Genomic DNA, 14453 nt, shown 5'->3' with positions numbered 1-14453 from the left:
CACTTGCTTTCATCCAAGGAGGAGTACCACAGCTGGTCACTTTGCCGCACTATGGGGCAAGAAAGACAGTCCACCAAGAAGTATTACAGGTTTTACCAGGAACAGTTCCCGAGGAGTTCACCAAGAAGCATTACAGGGTTTAGACGAAATCAACCTGTCAAGCCCCTGTTTCCGGAAATTCTTGAAACGTCAGAGCTGTATGATAGATCGCGTTCTACCCGGGGCGGGTCTGCAAACCTCTCATTACCGTTACCGCACGGCCGTCAGCTTAAGCCGGCGGAACGTTTACTAACTTGGATGGGATACTGACAGCAGACGGAACGCCCCATCACAGAATAAATGACCGATGGGAAGCGTGTGCCGCGTACTGACCTCTCGTGGGTGGTTAAACAAAGGTGGAGGGAGGGGGTTCATAGCCCGCACTGGCTAGAACCCCTGTCTAGAAAGTAGGATGAATTCAATATGTAAAGGCAGAGGCAACAAAGCCAGTATTGATTCATGCAGACCACTCACAGTAACGTCAGTTGTGTATAGATTCGTAATGCAGGCGATAAAATCCGAATTCAAGCATGAATGTAAGAAAATGAAATACTTGGGGAACTGCATAATGGATTTAGACAATACAGGTGATTGGATGATAATTTGTTCGTAATAACGCAATGCACTTAAATTGCGAAAACGCAGAATAGACCATTATGGATTACGTTCTTAGACACTAAAGGGGCATATGACAACGTAAACAAAGAACTGCTGTGGAGAATGCTGAAACTCTAGGGATTAGATGGCGAGTTAATACAGTTCCTTATAGCAATCTGTAAAGACAATAGAGTGAACCTTACATGGGAAGGACATAAATGCTCCCAGCAGGTCAACACCCATCGGGGACTGAAACAGGGATGCCCTTTGAGCCCAATACTGTTTATGCTTTACATGGCAGGGTTAGAAGAGAAACTGGAAGAAAGTGAAGTAGGGTTCAGCCTAACGTAAATGCTGCAAGGCGAAGTGATACAACAGCGTATTCCGGGAATGTTATACGCAGACGACATTGTTCTTTTAGCTGATAACCAGGCCGATATACAACGGCTCATAAATGTTAGCGACCAGGACGCCACCGACCTCGGGTTAAATTTAAGCGCAGAAAAAGCGGGAATAATGGTTTTCAATAACGCTACCACTGACGCAGTGTCTATCCAGAAAGCCGAATTACCCAGAGTGAAGGAATTGAAATATTTGGGAGTATAAATATAAACGAAGGGGATAACTACTTAAGAACTCAAAAGGAGCGACTTTAGGGTAAGGGAAAGCGAAACGCAGCTCTAATGAAGCATAGAGCTCTGTGAGGGTATAACAAATACGAAGTAGTAAGAGGATTGTGGAAAGAAGTAATGTTTCTGAGTCTCACATTTGCGAATGCTGTACTCTGCTGCTTAAAATCAGACGTTCTATCAGGCCTTGAAGTGAACCAGAGAACGGTAGGCCGTTTGGCCTTAGGCGGGCATGGAAAAACAACTAACGAAGCAGTGCAGAGAGATATGAGCTGGGCGTCGTTTGAAGTTCGAGAAGCGCAGAGTAAAATATGTTTTGAGATGAGGTTGAGAGGAATAGATCAACGAAGGTGGGAAGCTAAGGCTTTTAAGTACCTATACTTGAAAAGCGTGGACACGCAGTGGTTAAGGAAGACTTGCGACGAAAAGAAGATTAGACTGCTGATGGACTAAAAGCAGAGAGGGGAATATTGCCTAGGACAGTTACCACCTGTAACAGGAAAAAAAAGTATTTTGTGCCTAATAAGCTTTTTGTGCCTGCCCTAAGCAGCGCTAGTATTAAACCAAGAGTATAAAACATACCTATATTAGTCCTTTTTGGAAAGATGACACGTCATCACCCCGCTACAAAGGGGAAACCAATAGCAATCATCATAATCAACCATCATCATAATCTGTAACTTAACAGCGCTAGTAGTTCGCAAGGCGCTTGAATGGCACGATCTAATGCACAGCGTGGCAGGGGGGGGGGGGGGGGGGGGGGGCAGAGAGTCAGCTGGGCAGATGAGATCAAGGAGCTTGCGGGGATAAATTAGTCGCAGTTAGCACAGGACCGGCATAATTGGAGATCCATGGGAGAGGCCTTTGCCCAACAGTGGACGTAAACAGGATTATTATTATTATTATTATTATTATTATTATTACTATTAACATGTAAAAATTCACCTGGGAACATTAACCTCATCGATGAACGAGGAGAGAGCATATCGGACGTTGCCAATGCCTTTGCGCGACAATTCCGTTCCACTTATGGCAACAACAGTGCAGCTTGCCCCCCTCCACAATATCTAGGTTACTGTAAAAACTCAGAAGTGTTGGTTTCGGAAAGTCTCGTTTTGAAAGCTCTGAAACAATTGAAATCGTCATTTTCATGCGGCCCTGACGGCATTCCTTCTGCCGTACTGAAAGCGTTTGGTGATATCCTAGTTCCAGTATTGACGTGTATATTTCAAACTTCTCTCAAGTCTGGCAAGTTCCCCGCTCGTTGGAAGAATGCAAGGGTTGTTCCTGTATTTAAGACAGGTTCAAAATTGGACCCCACGAACTACCGACCGATATCTATTCTATGTGCTGCTTCTAAATTGTTTGAGTCAATACTGCATAAACTACTCACATTCAGTATAAATACCACATTAATACCTGAACAGCATGGTTTTTTCGCGGGCCGATCGACCACTACCAATCTCGTCAACTTCATGCTGCATGCTTCGGAAGCTGTGCAAGGGAGAGGTCAACTTGATGTAGTCTACTTTGATTTAAGCAAGGCTTTTGATGTTGTCTGCCACGAGCTCTTAGCCAAAAAACTATCTGAGCTTGATATACAACCATCCCTGATATCTCTTATATGCAATTATCTATGTGATAGGTCATGTTTCGTGCATGTAAATGGACAGTCTTCTCTTTCCTATGAGGTCACCAGTGGTGTCCCTCAGGGCTCAGTGCTCGGGCCACTTCTCTTCTCAATCTTTATAAATGATGTCGCGACAATATTTAATGATTGTAATTTTCTTTTATATGCCGATGATGTAAAAATATTTAAATCTGTTTCCAACTCTGCCAGCTGTTCCGCTCTCCAGAGAGCAATCTCGTCCTTCTCGCATTGGTGCTCATGCAACAAACTCCTCATTAATACATCTAAAACTAAGGTAATGACATACACAAGAAAGACTGACAACATCTTGTTTCCCTGTAACATCAACGGTGAATTACTCCCACGTGTGGTAGAGGTTAATGACCTAGGCGTCACTTTCGACAGTAAACTGAGCTTCTCTCCACATATTCAGGTAATTACTCGCAGAGCTCTTCGATCGCTTGGCGTTGTCTGTCGCGTGTCCAAGGAGTTCAAGGAGCCGATTTCTCTTCTCAAGCTCTACACAACTATATGTCGTCCTCAGCTTGAATATGCATCTGTTGTCTGGAACAGCACGAGCAAAACAAACCGTAAGCTTGTAGAAAGGGTACAAAATAAGTTCATATCTATCTTCAACCATCGCTTTGGAGATAGTAGTAATTATAACCCTGGATCGCCCTCTTCATTGACGCTATCATGCTTAACTTCCAGGCGGAACAAGGCTGATATTCTCTTCCTCTTTAAAATTATGCACGGCATAGTGTCTTGTGGTGAGCTGCTACAGCATGTTCGTCTTTATGTGCCGCAAAACCCCAATTGTCTGCGTGTCTTGTGCCCTGTGTGCCGACTGCAATGCACGTGCAATCGGTACTCGGATTACCTTGATATATTTAATACTTGCCCTACTCTGTTTCGCAAACATGTCTGTGAGTTTGTATTGGCGTAACTGCCAACTTTTCTTATTCTGCATTTGGCTTTTATCCCTGAGTTCATGCACTTAAATGGCTTTCATTCCGTAACTTCAACATAAGCTATCCTTTCGTTTTTTTGTATTTTGTATTTTATTTTGTATTTGAAAGATGTGTACATTATGTTTCGTGTGTTTCTGTTTCCGTGCGCCAGCACAAAGGCCGACCCCGGCTGTTCCTGGGCACGCAAATAAATGATTGATTGATTGATTGATTGATTGATTGATTGACTGATTGATTGATTGATTGATTGATTATTATTATTACGCAGCAGCCGCACTCCTCCACCGTTGCCACTGGTACGAGCTTGGTGGAGGGGGGTGGGGCGTTTTTTCAAGCAAGAACAAACTCTGGTATTTCAAAACCCACTTTTCTGATGGAGGCGAAAAGCAAAAACGCCCGTGTGTACGAGATTTCGGCGCACGTTAAAGATCCCAGGTTGTCAAAATTAATCCGGAGCCCTTTACTACGGCGCGCCTCATCGCCTGTGTTGCGTCGGCGCGTTAAACCCTACAATCATTCATTTCAAAACACAACTTAAATAATTAGCAGTGGCTCAGCTCGGCTATGCCAGGATATACGTAGCGTGAGCTAAGGTTCTGCTGATTATTCTTAGGTTTCCTGGTTGTCCAGGGTTAGCTGATTACCATGCTTATTGCTGATAAAACTATTTTCAATCCAATCCAATCCAATCCCGTCCAGTCCAGTCCAGTCCAGTCCGGTCCAGTGCAGTCCGGTCACTGCTCCTCGCGCATGCGCAGCACGGCTCTCCAGGAGCCACGCGAAATGGCTATCAAGCGGCTCCGGCGCACCGTCGGACTTGGCTACTGCGCAACGGAGGCGCACAGCCGGGCACGCGCCGGCGTTAGTGCGTCTGCCGCGGCTATGACGTCACTCCTCTGGAATGCGCTGACGGGCGAATGTGCAGACCCAATTCTCCTCACACCCGCACTCCAAAAATCCAATCCAATCCAATCCAATCCAATCCAATCCAAATCCAAATCCAAATCCAATCCAATCCAAGCCAATCCAATCCAATGCAACGCTCCTCGCGCTTGCCCAGCATGGCCCTTCAAGACCCACGCGAAACTGCTCAACCTCAGCCAGTGTAACTTACGCTACAGAAAAATGAAAGAATGAATTCCATAAGGATGGCGCTACAGCCTAGTTGGGAAGGGGTGGTAAAAGGAAGGAAAGATGGTTAACATTTTAATGTTTAGTTCCTTCGCACTAGGTGTGCCTTCTTAACGTAGGCCCAGAGAGTATAAATAAAGCTTCACGGAACAAGAGAAGACTAACTGGCGGTTAGTCTTTTGTTGTTCGGTGAGGCCACTAGTAGCAGTGCGATTTCGGCTGTGTGGCAAAATTGTCTCCACGACTTAAATTCGCCTCACTTAGCATCTTCCTCCCATCTCACACTTTCGCCCAGCATGGTTCCACTCTCCTTTTCAATATGCCCTGTTGTAGACGTTCGCCCAGGCATTCAAAAGCGGAGAACATGCCGGGTATTGCGAATTTATACTGCTAGCGCCGTACAAAAAGCGCGCTAAAGGAAACGAGGCTGGGTTTGGAATTGAACTACTTTTCTAGCTTGCGCATGGAGTTATATGCTCTCTTGCCAGCAGTATAGTAAGCAACCTCAATGACTATACGATGAAGTAGCCGATTCATCGTAGTGGCGTAAATATTTATCTCGCTGTACGTTCACGCGCATTTGAAAAATTGAAGGATGCAGTATAGCCTGCCTCAATTTCACCTTTCGGTTCCATTTTTAAAACATGACGCTTAGTTTTGCGACACTTACATACTTCGGGCCAATTGGAACGCTAAGAAGCAAATACCGCGTGCTCGGAGTCGGGTCAGGCCATCATCTGAAGTGACTTCATCAGTTGCAACTACTGCAGAAATGTAGGAATCAGGGATGCTGCCTCACGTTACGCCTTCACTAGATGACGCCTCTCTAAATGGGGTAACATCTGCATCTAAGGACGGAAAGAGTAGCAGGCAGATAACTCGAAAATGAGTCATTGCCATATCGTATACGAGTTGCACAGAAGGTGGTTCCTTCTCATGCATCCAATGAAGCCGTATTTGTCCAGCCGCATACGACCCCGGGTATGACCAAAGTGGTCCTTCCAAGTTTCTGAGGCCTTGTCCCATCACCATGTATTTATGTGTGCAGCCACAACAAGCGCCCACGCAAGCGTTTGTCGGTTAAAAGCAGCGCATCAGTTTGATTCTGTTTTAATTTTCTTTAAAAAAGAAATCTCGCATTTTTGACAGATCTATAAGTGTTTTTACAACTCAGGTTTGCACCAGGTGGCAGCATTGCTTCGGCGCCAAGCGGAAAGAGTTTCTTTTGCACTAATTCCACTAATTTCGTCGAGCGGTTTCGCTGTTGCGGTAAATTGGACCTGGGTCTCTCGCGTTACGAAGCCGATATCAATCCCATTGCACCACAAAGGCACACGTTACTCATATGCAAATTGTTGGGGTGAGTTTTGAGCTGCGCCGTCGCCATGGAGGATGCCGCAGCTAGGCCGCAAATGAGTACAGAACAACATAAAACAAAGTAAACATCATAAATGACCGCTTTAATTACCCCGAATTAATTAAAACTCGATCCAGTGTCTCTTTATGGGCCTTTTCGAGGGCTGCGGCACCCTCTCTTGAATACTTTCAGCATCAACTACAGGTTGATACTGAAACTAGTCAAGAGAGGGCACCACAGGCCCTCTGGCGAATCACTGCTCCGCACTTAGACAGCTTTTACGTTGACTGGAGCTGCCTTAATGTGTTTTTGCAGCAGCCCCTAATTTGACCAAGTTGCGTGAGGGGCTGAGCAAAGAAAGTTAGAGGCGCAACGAGTGTAACACTTGGAATATTTGTCGAGTGCAAATGGAATTTCGGGGTATTTGAATCCGTTGTCGTGGGGTGGACTGCTCGCTAGGTGATTGAACGGCCGAGGGAGCACGTCCCGGCTTCGAAAGAAGGGCGAAGGGACAGCATCCTTTCATAACACGGGCCCTCCTGCAAAGGCATCCCAGGCTTTCCAAATGAAAAGTGGTAAGACATACCAATCACGGACGTAACAGGAAACTGTTCGAAGCCCTTGTGTTGCAGAACAAAGTCAGGGCTGGCTCGACCCATGCTCAGCGAGAGAAAAATAAATTTTGTACTTTGATACTTGAATGCATCCTCAAAGCAGTGTTTGAAAAAGAAAAGGTCCGCGTCATTCTGCCTTTAAATTTGTCTTGCTTATAACCCCACTTGTGAAACCTTCGTTATCTCTCCGTAGATGTCCGGCTATCCAAAATATGCATTCGATTGTTCATCTTTCACTGGGCAACTGTCATTTTTTTTTACCCGAGAAAACCGCTTCGGCGCTGTTGAAATCTTGACTCTGAACCAACTGGACGAGATAACTACTGTTACTGCCTTCACTCGAAGCGCGGCCCAACGCTCGTAAAGTCGACCTTCTGCAAATTTTACGTAATGCGGGAGACAGATCTATATCCGGGCGAATGCGATATCAAACGTGCGCACATCACGGAGACAGCAGCACAATTGTGTGACGAAGAGCTGAGTGCTTTCGCAACGGCTCGCATGAAGACACAGCCCAAGGAATAATCTTACTTTTTTTTTTTACTAAACACAAGTTAGGTTGTGTTGGTGTGTTGGTTTGACTAACACCTGTCCCCGACCTCCCCGTTTTCTTCCCTGTGTAGCTTTCATTTTGTTTCTTGCTCTGTCCTGGGCCCAGATTTCAAGCCTAGATTGTATAAACGCGTAGTACAGCTACATAAATATGCCGATATATAGCCTATAGACCCATGCATATCAACTTATAGGCAGGGCATAAAAAGGTATAATACAAATTACGTGATTCAGGGATGTCTCACGGCTAACAATTATCCGGTTATGCAGGAAATGAAGTGTAAGTTTTGTCCTTGTTGAATTCAAACAAACGTGTTCATTGATGACAAAATTTGCTGTCTCGATATTACCCAAACAACAACTACGAGTAAATCTAGACCTAAGTCAGTCTACTTAGAGAGTGAAAAAGTAAAATCGAAACGCCGGTTGTATTTTCCTAACTCTAGCGTTATTTGTTTTTTTGTTTTCCTTCCCGTGAATCATCAGAGTTTCTATATTTTTTGCGGAATAGTGTTTATTTTCTTAGTGTTTACCCGGGGTATGCCGGTCTGAAAGTATTAAATGACAAAAATATTAACTAGGGGAAATTAAAAAAAATATATATCTTACACGACCTCCCTTATTACGCTTGTGCCCGAAGCGGCGCTCTATTAGTCGAAATCAGTTCTGGTTATCAGCCGTAATGTGTTCCATTTTCGAAACATTTCATAAACAAAGCCAGCCATTTTGAGATCCAGCGTCATTAAAAAAAAATGTCATCATTGGTGTATGGCAGCGGTTATAATGATTAGTGGATTCGATGGGTTTAAATAATGGCATGGGAGTATTTCTGGGTTTTCGCAATAATTTCAAAAATATAAGATCCATACGGGCAGTTTGGGAATCCTACAAATACACAGTTTCTAACAGCTGCCCGTCAGTGACGTCTATCATTACATTAAACACGATACAAGAGCCACTCTGTCTAATTGTTACGTTTTTGTTCGTTTCAAAAATCAAGAGTACCATATATTGCTTTTCGCAGGTGTGTCGGACGGCATTGCACCGAAAATAACATCCTGCCAAAACCGCGCGGAGTTAACAAAAGAAACCAGATAATCAGGACACGTGGCTGGTTTAAAATAAGGGGAATTGCTGTTGCTGTCATACTCTCATTAATACACTGACGGTACCGGAAAAGTGTACAGAATAAAGATAATGATGCTACGAGACACGTTTAGAAAAATTGAAAAAGAAACCCCTTTGATGTTATCAAAACCCCTGCGATGCTTATGACGGGGAAGCCAGTTTCAAAGGTTGTCTGCTGCGTTGTTTTCTATTCCGCTTTTTGTAAATCAAGGCTTGTAATAAATATTAACCAGCTGATAATGAATTGTTTGGACGGTAGCTTATGCGCGAAAAAGTTCACGGCAGGAAGGTGCCATAAACAACTTACTGGAAAGAACTTGCTTTGAAAAGGAAAACAACCGAGAGAGGTAGCTTTCAAAGCATATTTTATGGCAGAAGCTTGTGATGGTGCCTGAGCCCTCGAAATAGAAAATAGAAAAAAAATAGAACTACAAAAATACAAAAATAGAAATAGAAGTAGAAAAATATTAGAGAATTTAGAAAATAAAAAAGAAAAAAGAGAAAAAGGAAAATTGAAATAAAACAGAAAATAGAAGAAAAATAAATGGAAAAATAGAAAAAATAGAAAATAATAGAAATAGAAAGAAAATAGAATAAAATAGAAATAAAAAAAATGGAGGCGGATAATGGTCGTAGTTATAACCTGATTGAGACGCGTTCGTGGATTCAAAATTCGCAGCTACTTCCCCTTGGCAGCAATGCAAGCACTTATAGGAGCGGCATCCAGCGGACATGTCGGATGAAGGGTTCATGCAGCCATGGCGGTGCTGAGCTTAATCTTGCTGTCGTAGTGCTTCGTATTGGATGCTTAGTCGCGAAATTTTTAAAGCGAATCTTTCTATGTCTCACTAATGGCGTTCGATGCCCGAGCAAAACGCACTTTACACAACGGGTTTAACAAAAAGATGATGATGATAAGCGAACGCACATCAGGCGCCTCTAGTAAAAAATCTCGGGCCATCTCCACTAACCTGAAACCTGGGGAGGGGCGAAGCATGCAGTGTATAAGCATATTCTTGGCGCCTTGGCGTTTTTGCCAATGGTGATGAAACCGTGGGGGGGTAGACGTACACAGCTTTTCTGCAAATCTCTCTTCCCCCCCCTCTCTCTCTCTCTCTCTCTCTCTCTCTCTCTCTCTCTCTCTCTCTCTCTCTCTCTCTCTCGTGTCTTTAAGCACGAAGCGTTCTAGCACGAGGCGTAAACGAGTGTCCCGGTGACTTTTAACGGCGATAGTCTTTCTTGGGCTACTTAAACGCAGAAATTTCTGTTTGTATGTATGTCTGTCTGCCTGTCTGTCTTGAAAGAATAAGTTTATTAAAAAACACCCTGCTATTAACGATACAACGTAACAACCACAAACAATTAAACAAGTGCAGCGCCTGTTACTACAAAACTAACAGAGCCCGAAGGCTGCCAGTTACAGACACCTCCAGAAACACACAAACCGTTTCAAGTGGATTCAGCCACCCGGCCGAAGTGGAACAGAAGCTGCGCAATAGCCTTATATACCTACAGCGAAATCTAAAAGTCTAAGTCCTGTGTCAATGTTCTTACTTGTCAACGTTGTTGAACAAGAACAATACGCAGATATAAGGCAGGGAAATCAATACATAAGTGGTATCTGGAGTGTTCCTTTGTTAAAAAATGCATGAATGTTTGGTTTTTGCGATAGCAAATGAAATACATTATCAACAGCAGAAAACCGTCGCCTGCTGTTGCCCGCGCTACTATAGCTCCTGGCAGCATTTAAAAAATGAAACGGCAACAGCTACAAACGGTTCCACTAGATAGGTTCCACGTTCCGCTTGGAATGCTAGTGAATTAGTGCAACGTCGTCATATAAACGTTGTAGTAGGATGCCTCGGTTCACGCACGTTTCCGCCGTACAGCAGCGCTGGCATCGAGGCACCTGACTTGGAGCGGTGGAACGCGGTAAATTTAAATTGACTTGAGCAGACTTCTAGCGTGTTATCCTGGGAGGAACGACACGGGAGAAGAACAGCATAAGACGTGAGCGGGAAACAGGAGGGAGGCATTTACATGGCAAGGGAGCCAGTCGACTATCGCCTTTCGTTAACATTTGCAACCAAAGGAGCAGATACGCAGCCATTTTTTAGTAGGCGTTACGTTCTAGCGCGAGGCGTAAACGAGCGTCCCGGTGTTTTAGTACCGTGACTACATGAGATGGTGGTTACGACGACGACATTAAACACCAACAGCCCGAGCCCCTAAACGACCTCGCCCCTAAAAAACTCTCCCCGTAGTTAGAACCGACCCTGTATCCCTCTCGTTATGAAGCCGACGTATATTCCACGGCGCCATTTCGACGCGGTTGGAGCCATTTGGAGTTTTGACTTTGACTCAGGTTGCATGTGAGAACGCTTCGCGTTTCAACCACCTTTTTCGTAATATTGAAAGGGGCTTTGATTTTTAATCTCAAGATGCACCCCAAGGAACAGAAAGAGGCGGCTGAATTGTCAACAGTTGCCGAAAACATTGACCGCCTGGTGCTTCATTTCCGCGGGTTATAGAATGACGTAAGGTGCCTTGCGGTAATTTTTTCAAATCACACAGTGTGGTGTGTCTTGCTACAACCAAAAAATGCGTCCGCCGGTCGATTCGTATGCATTTCTCTGTGGCGACATGTGAAGGTCTGGAAGCGTTTGTTGACCATATTCCAAAAGCGTTCTGGATGTTGAAGAAAAATCAAAAAAGAAAGTGTTTTAAGGGCCTATTTAAATATGTTTTTCTACGGTAGAACAGCGGCACAGTCCGAGAAGCAACGAACGAGAGCGTGTGAACAATTAAACACAGGGCGCCGATATGCAACTTTATGGCGCCGATATGCAAACATTCGCAGACCATTACCGGAACATTGTGCGAATATTCACCGTTGGCTGGGCCCTCGACCATTTATCACAATAAATTTTTATTGCCACACTGAGAGGACTTCGCAAATGCTTTCATCGGTGGTAAATATGTTTTGCTACAATCGCCTCTAAACTCATTAAGTGTTAGCGCTCTAGCGAAAATTAATGTACACTTGCACTCTCTTTGGAGGAAATCCCAGATTACAATGACATTGGTATGCACTTGAAGAACAGCCCAAACCTTACCTATAACAGCCAGTGCTGTTTAAATCCCGCCTCGGAAAGTACCACACGTGGCAAATGAAACCAGACGCTGGAAATAAGCTTGGTGCCCCTTGCGTAGCGGTGGTCGGACACACAACTAAAACAAGCTCTTCACACCGGAGAGCAGTCCCTTTTACATGTTAACGACATGCTGGGCTGGTGACTGCATTGCTAGAAACATAAATAGCCAACGGGACACCCAGAAGCATGGCTAATTCAGGAGCCTTCAAGGACACCACGGCACCTGTTCTGCTATTTTCCGCGGATGTTCGCTTCGCCCTGATGGCCTTTTAAAACACACGTTTAATAAAATCACGACAAGAACTGCGTTAAAGGTGTAGTTTCTGCGCGTGAGCGGTATCGTTCGACTTGTTGCTGGTTGTGATGGTAATACACAATGCGGGTCCCTGAAAACAGTCAACAATATAAAAGTTTGGTTAGAACGAGTTAAACCGATCACACTGTCCTTCGGATACGGGAACCTAGTGACTGATAATCTATTGACGTTGGCCGCCAGAACAGATGGCGTCAGTGAAGGCAGATGAGCGTGAACCAAAAAATCGCGATCAGTGTGGAAGCGAAAGCTTACAGCTTCTGATCGCTCATTAGCGAAGCTATAGTGCATAGGTCGGCGCTCATCTATTACACGCTTAACAGTTCCTGTAAATTATATAAAAAAGCCGGTAATCCCTATACACAAGAATAGCTAACGAGACAAAAATTTAACCGCTGTAACATCAAATGGTGTTTTATTGTTTTAGGAAAAAAGATGTTTCATTGTTTCCTCGTTTTACAAAATAAATATGTGAAAATGAGCTTGGAGGGCATTACGCTACAGTGTTAGTGCCTTTATATGTTCTGTACGCTCAACATTACAACTAAATGACTCTTGAAAATGCAGTATCCCAGTGATAACTCCCGTGTACATTTTCTGTCGAGCCTCCTGCTTCGTTTAGCGCATGCACAGTCTATTCTATGCATTGAAAGAAGCACGTTGCGCATGGGTGTGCTGAGCGACAACCAATCTGTGCGCGCAAATATAACGTCGCACTTAAACTTTTATTTTGTAAAGATGCTACAGCATAGTTTAACTCCCAAGGTTCGCTTTATCCGGCCGGTATATGTATATTTAATAGCAAGAAGAGGTGCTGTAGACAAAAAAGATGACTCAGGATTTGGCTGAAAATTGTCGGAAATAAGTTGGAATCACTCTCCCGTGATAAAGCATTTCTTTGTCATTGAAAAAGCAACGCCGCAACTGAACATGCAGCGTTGAAGAGTGTATTATGGTAAGGTCCGAATCCTGAACCATACAACAAGAAGGTAATCTGGGTTCGTACGTTCGCACCCCTGACGCGAGTATGTCCTTCACCACCGAACGCAGTCCTTTCCTCCAAGGTGCGAATACATCTTACCGATTGCCAGGAAAGCAAACAGCAGGGGCAGAGAGGCAGCCAGTACTCCGTGCGACCTCATCGTGCGCAAATGTTCCTGCTCGAACGACGGCCAGCGAGGACCGGCACTTATCCAAACGACGTTCACGCCGAAGACACGTGCCAGAAGCGGCGTCACGCCGTCACACAGCCACCTAGTGACCGCAGCAGGCTGCACGGACACATACTTGTTTCTGCGCTATCACTGGCTTAGCGTTTCAGTCCAACGACGTCGGCTCACAAACTCGCGAAATCTCTCCGTAATTAAACCGGCACGAAATCCAGCTCTAGAGTTACTTCTTTCAGGTGTCACCCGATAAGCACTGTTTATCTCAGCGCAAAGTCGGCAACAACTTACAACCTCGCTGCACGATTTCTTCACAGCCCCGTCACGGCCGAGTGGCTCCGGAATATAAACACGGAGGAGGGAGACGCTCAACACAGGGCGTTTCAGAAGTCACAACACTGGTAGCGCGCGCCGAGGAACTAACGGTTCACACCTCGTTGCCTCCCGGTTCACTTCGACCGCAAACGACAACGTTCCGACTTCCGACCGTGCCAAAACACGATGCCGCCGTGGGGAGGCCCGCTGAGGTCGTTAACGCCCGTCGTGGGCCAACTAGGAAATCCGAGTCCCGAGTCACCTCCACAGGCGGGTTGCACGACGGGGGAAGGGAGGGCGACGATGCGCGACCGGCCCGGGGTTCCCGTTTCACGTGGTCCCGCGCTGTCCCCTCGGCGAGGTGCCGGCGGAGCTCGACGAGCCTGCGCGCAGGGCGAAGTCGATGAAGGCCCGGGGCGCTGGCGTTGCGGCAGCCTCCTCGTCGGCGCCCGGAGTGCGTGTGAGGGCCGGCCCCGACTCTCCTCGCCGCTGCACCGCAGCCCGGGTCGGTGGCGCGCGCGAGCGCGCGCTCCGCAGATTGGGCGCCGGCCGCCGCCATCAACCCCTGCTCTCAGGAACGCTGCTTCGACTCGTCCGCGCGAGAACGCACGCGCGCTTGAGGGCGAAAACGGGACAGGATTGTGTATCGGTTCAACTTCGGCCTCCGTACTACGGATGCACCATTTAAAGTTGCAAGAGCGGGTGAAATAATGAATGAAGTAAGAAACGAATCAATCAATCAATCAAGCGCGCTTCGTAAATGATAAAAGTTTGAAATATATATATATATATATATATATATATATATATATATATATATATATATATATATATATATAAGAAAAGAAAACTTTGA

At 45.4% G+C, this 14453-nt stretch overlaps 1 protein-coding gene across 1 annotated transcript in view; it reads right to left on the bottom strand.

The window, feature by feature from the left end:
• The window catches only part of LOC144175431 (cell adhesion molecule Dscam1-like), a 174222-nt gene extending 160175 nt beyond the window's left edge, over positions 1 to 14047 (bottom strand). Inside the window, exon 1 of the mRNA XM_077704508.1 lies at positions 13198 to 14047. Coding sequence (XP_077560634.1) covers positions 13198 to 13258 — 61 coding nt within the window. The 5' untranslated portion in view covers positions 13259 to 14047. The remainder of the gene's footprint in view (positions 1 to 13197) is intronic.
• Positions 14048 to 14453: the final 406 nt, after the last annotated feature.

This window comes from Haemaphysalis longicornis, unplaced genomic scaffold, assembly GCF_048455015.1.
Source record: "Haemaphysalis longicornis isolate Haplotype H1 unplaced genomic scaffold, Haemaphysalis longicornis Haplotype H1 scaffold_3, whole genome shotgun sequence".
NCBI classification, from domain to species: Eukaryota; Metazoa; Arthropoda; class Arachnida; order Ixodida; family Ixodidae; genus Haemaphysalis; species Haemaphysalis longicornis.
Note: the sequence above shows the minus strand (reverse complement) of the source record. Positions and strands in the feature narration are given on the sequence as shown.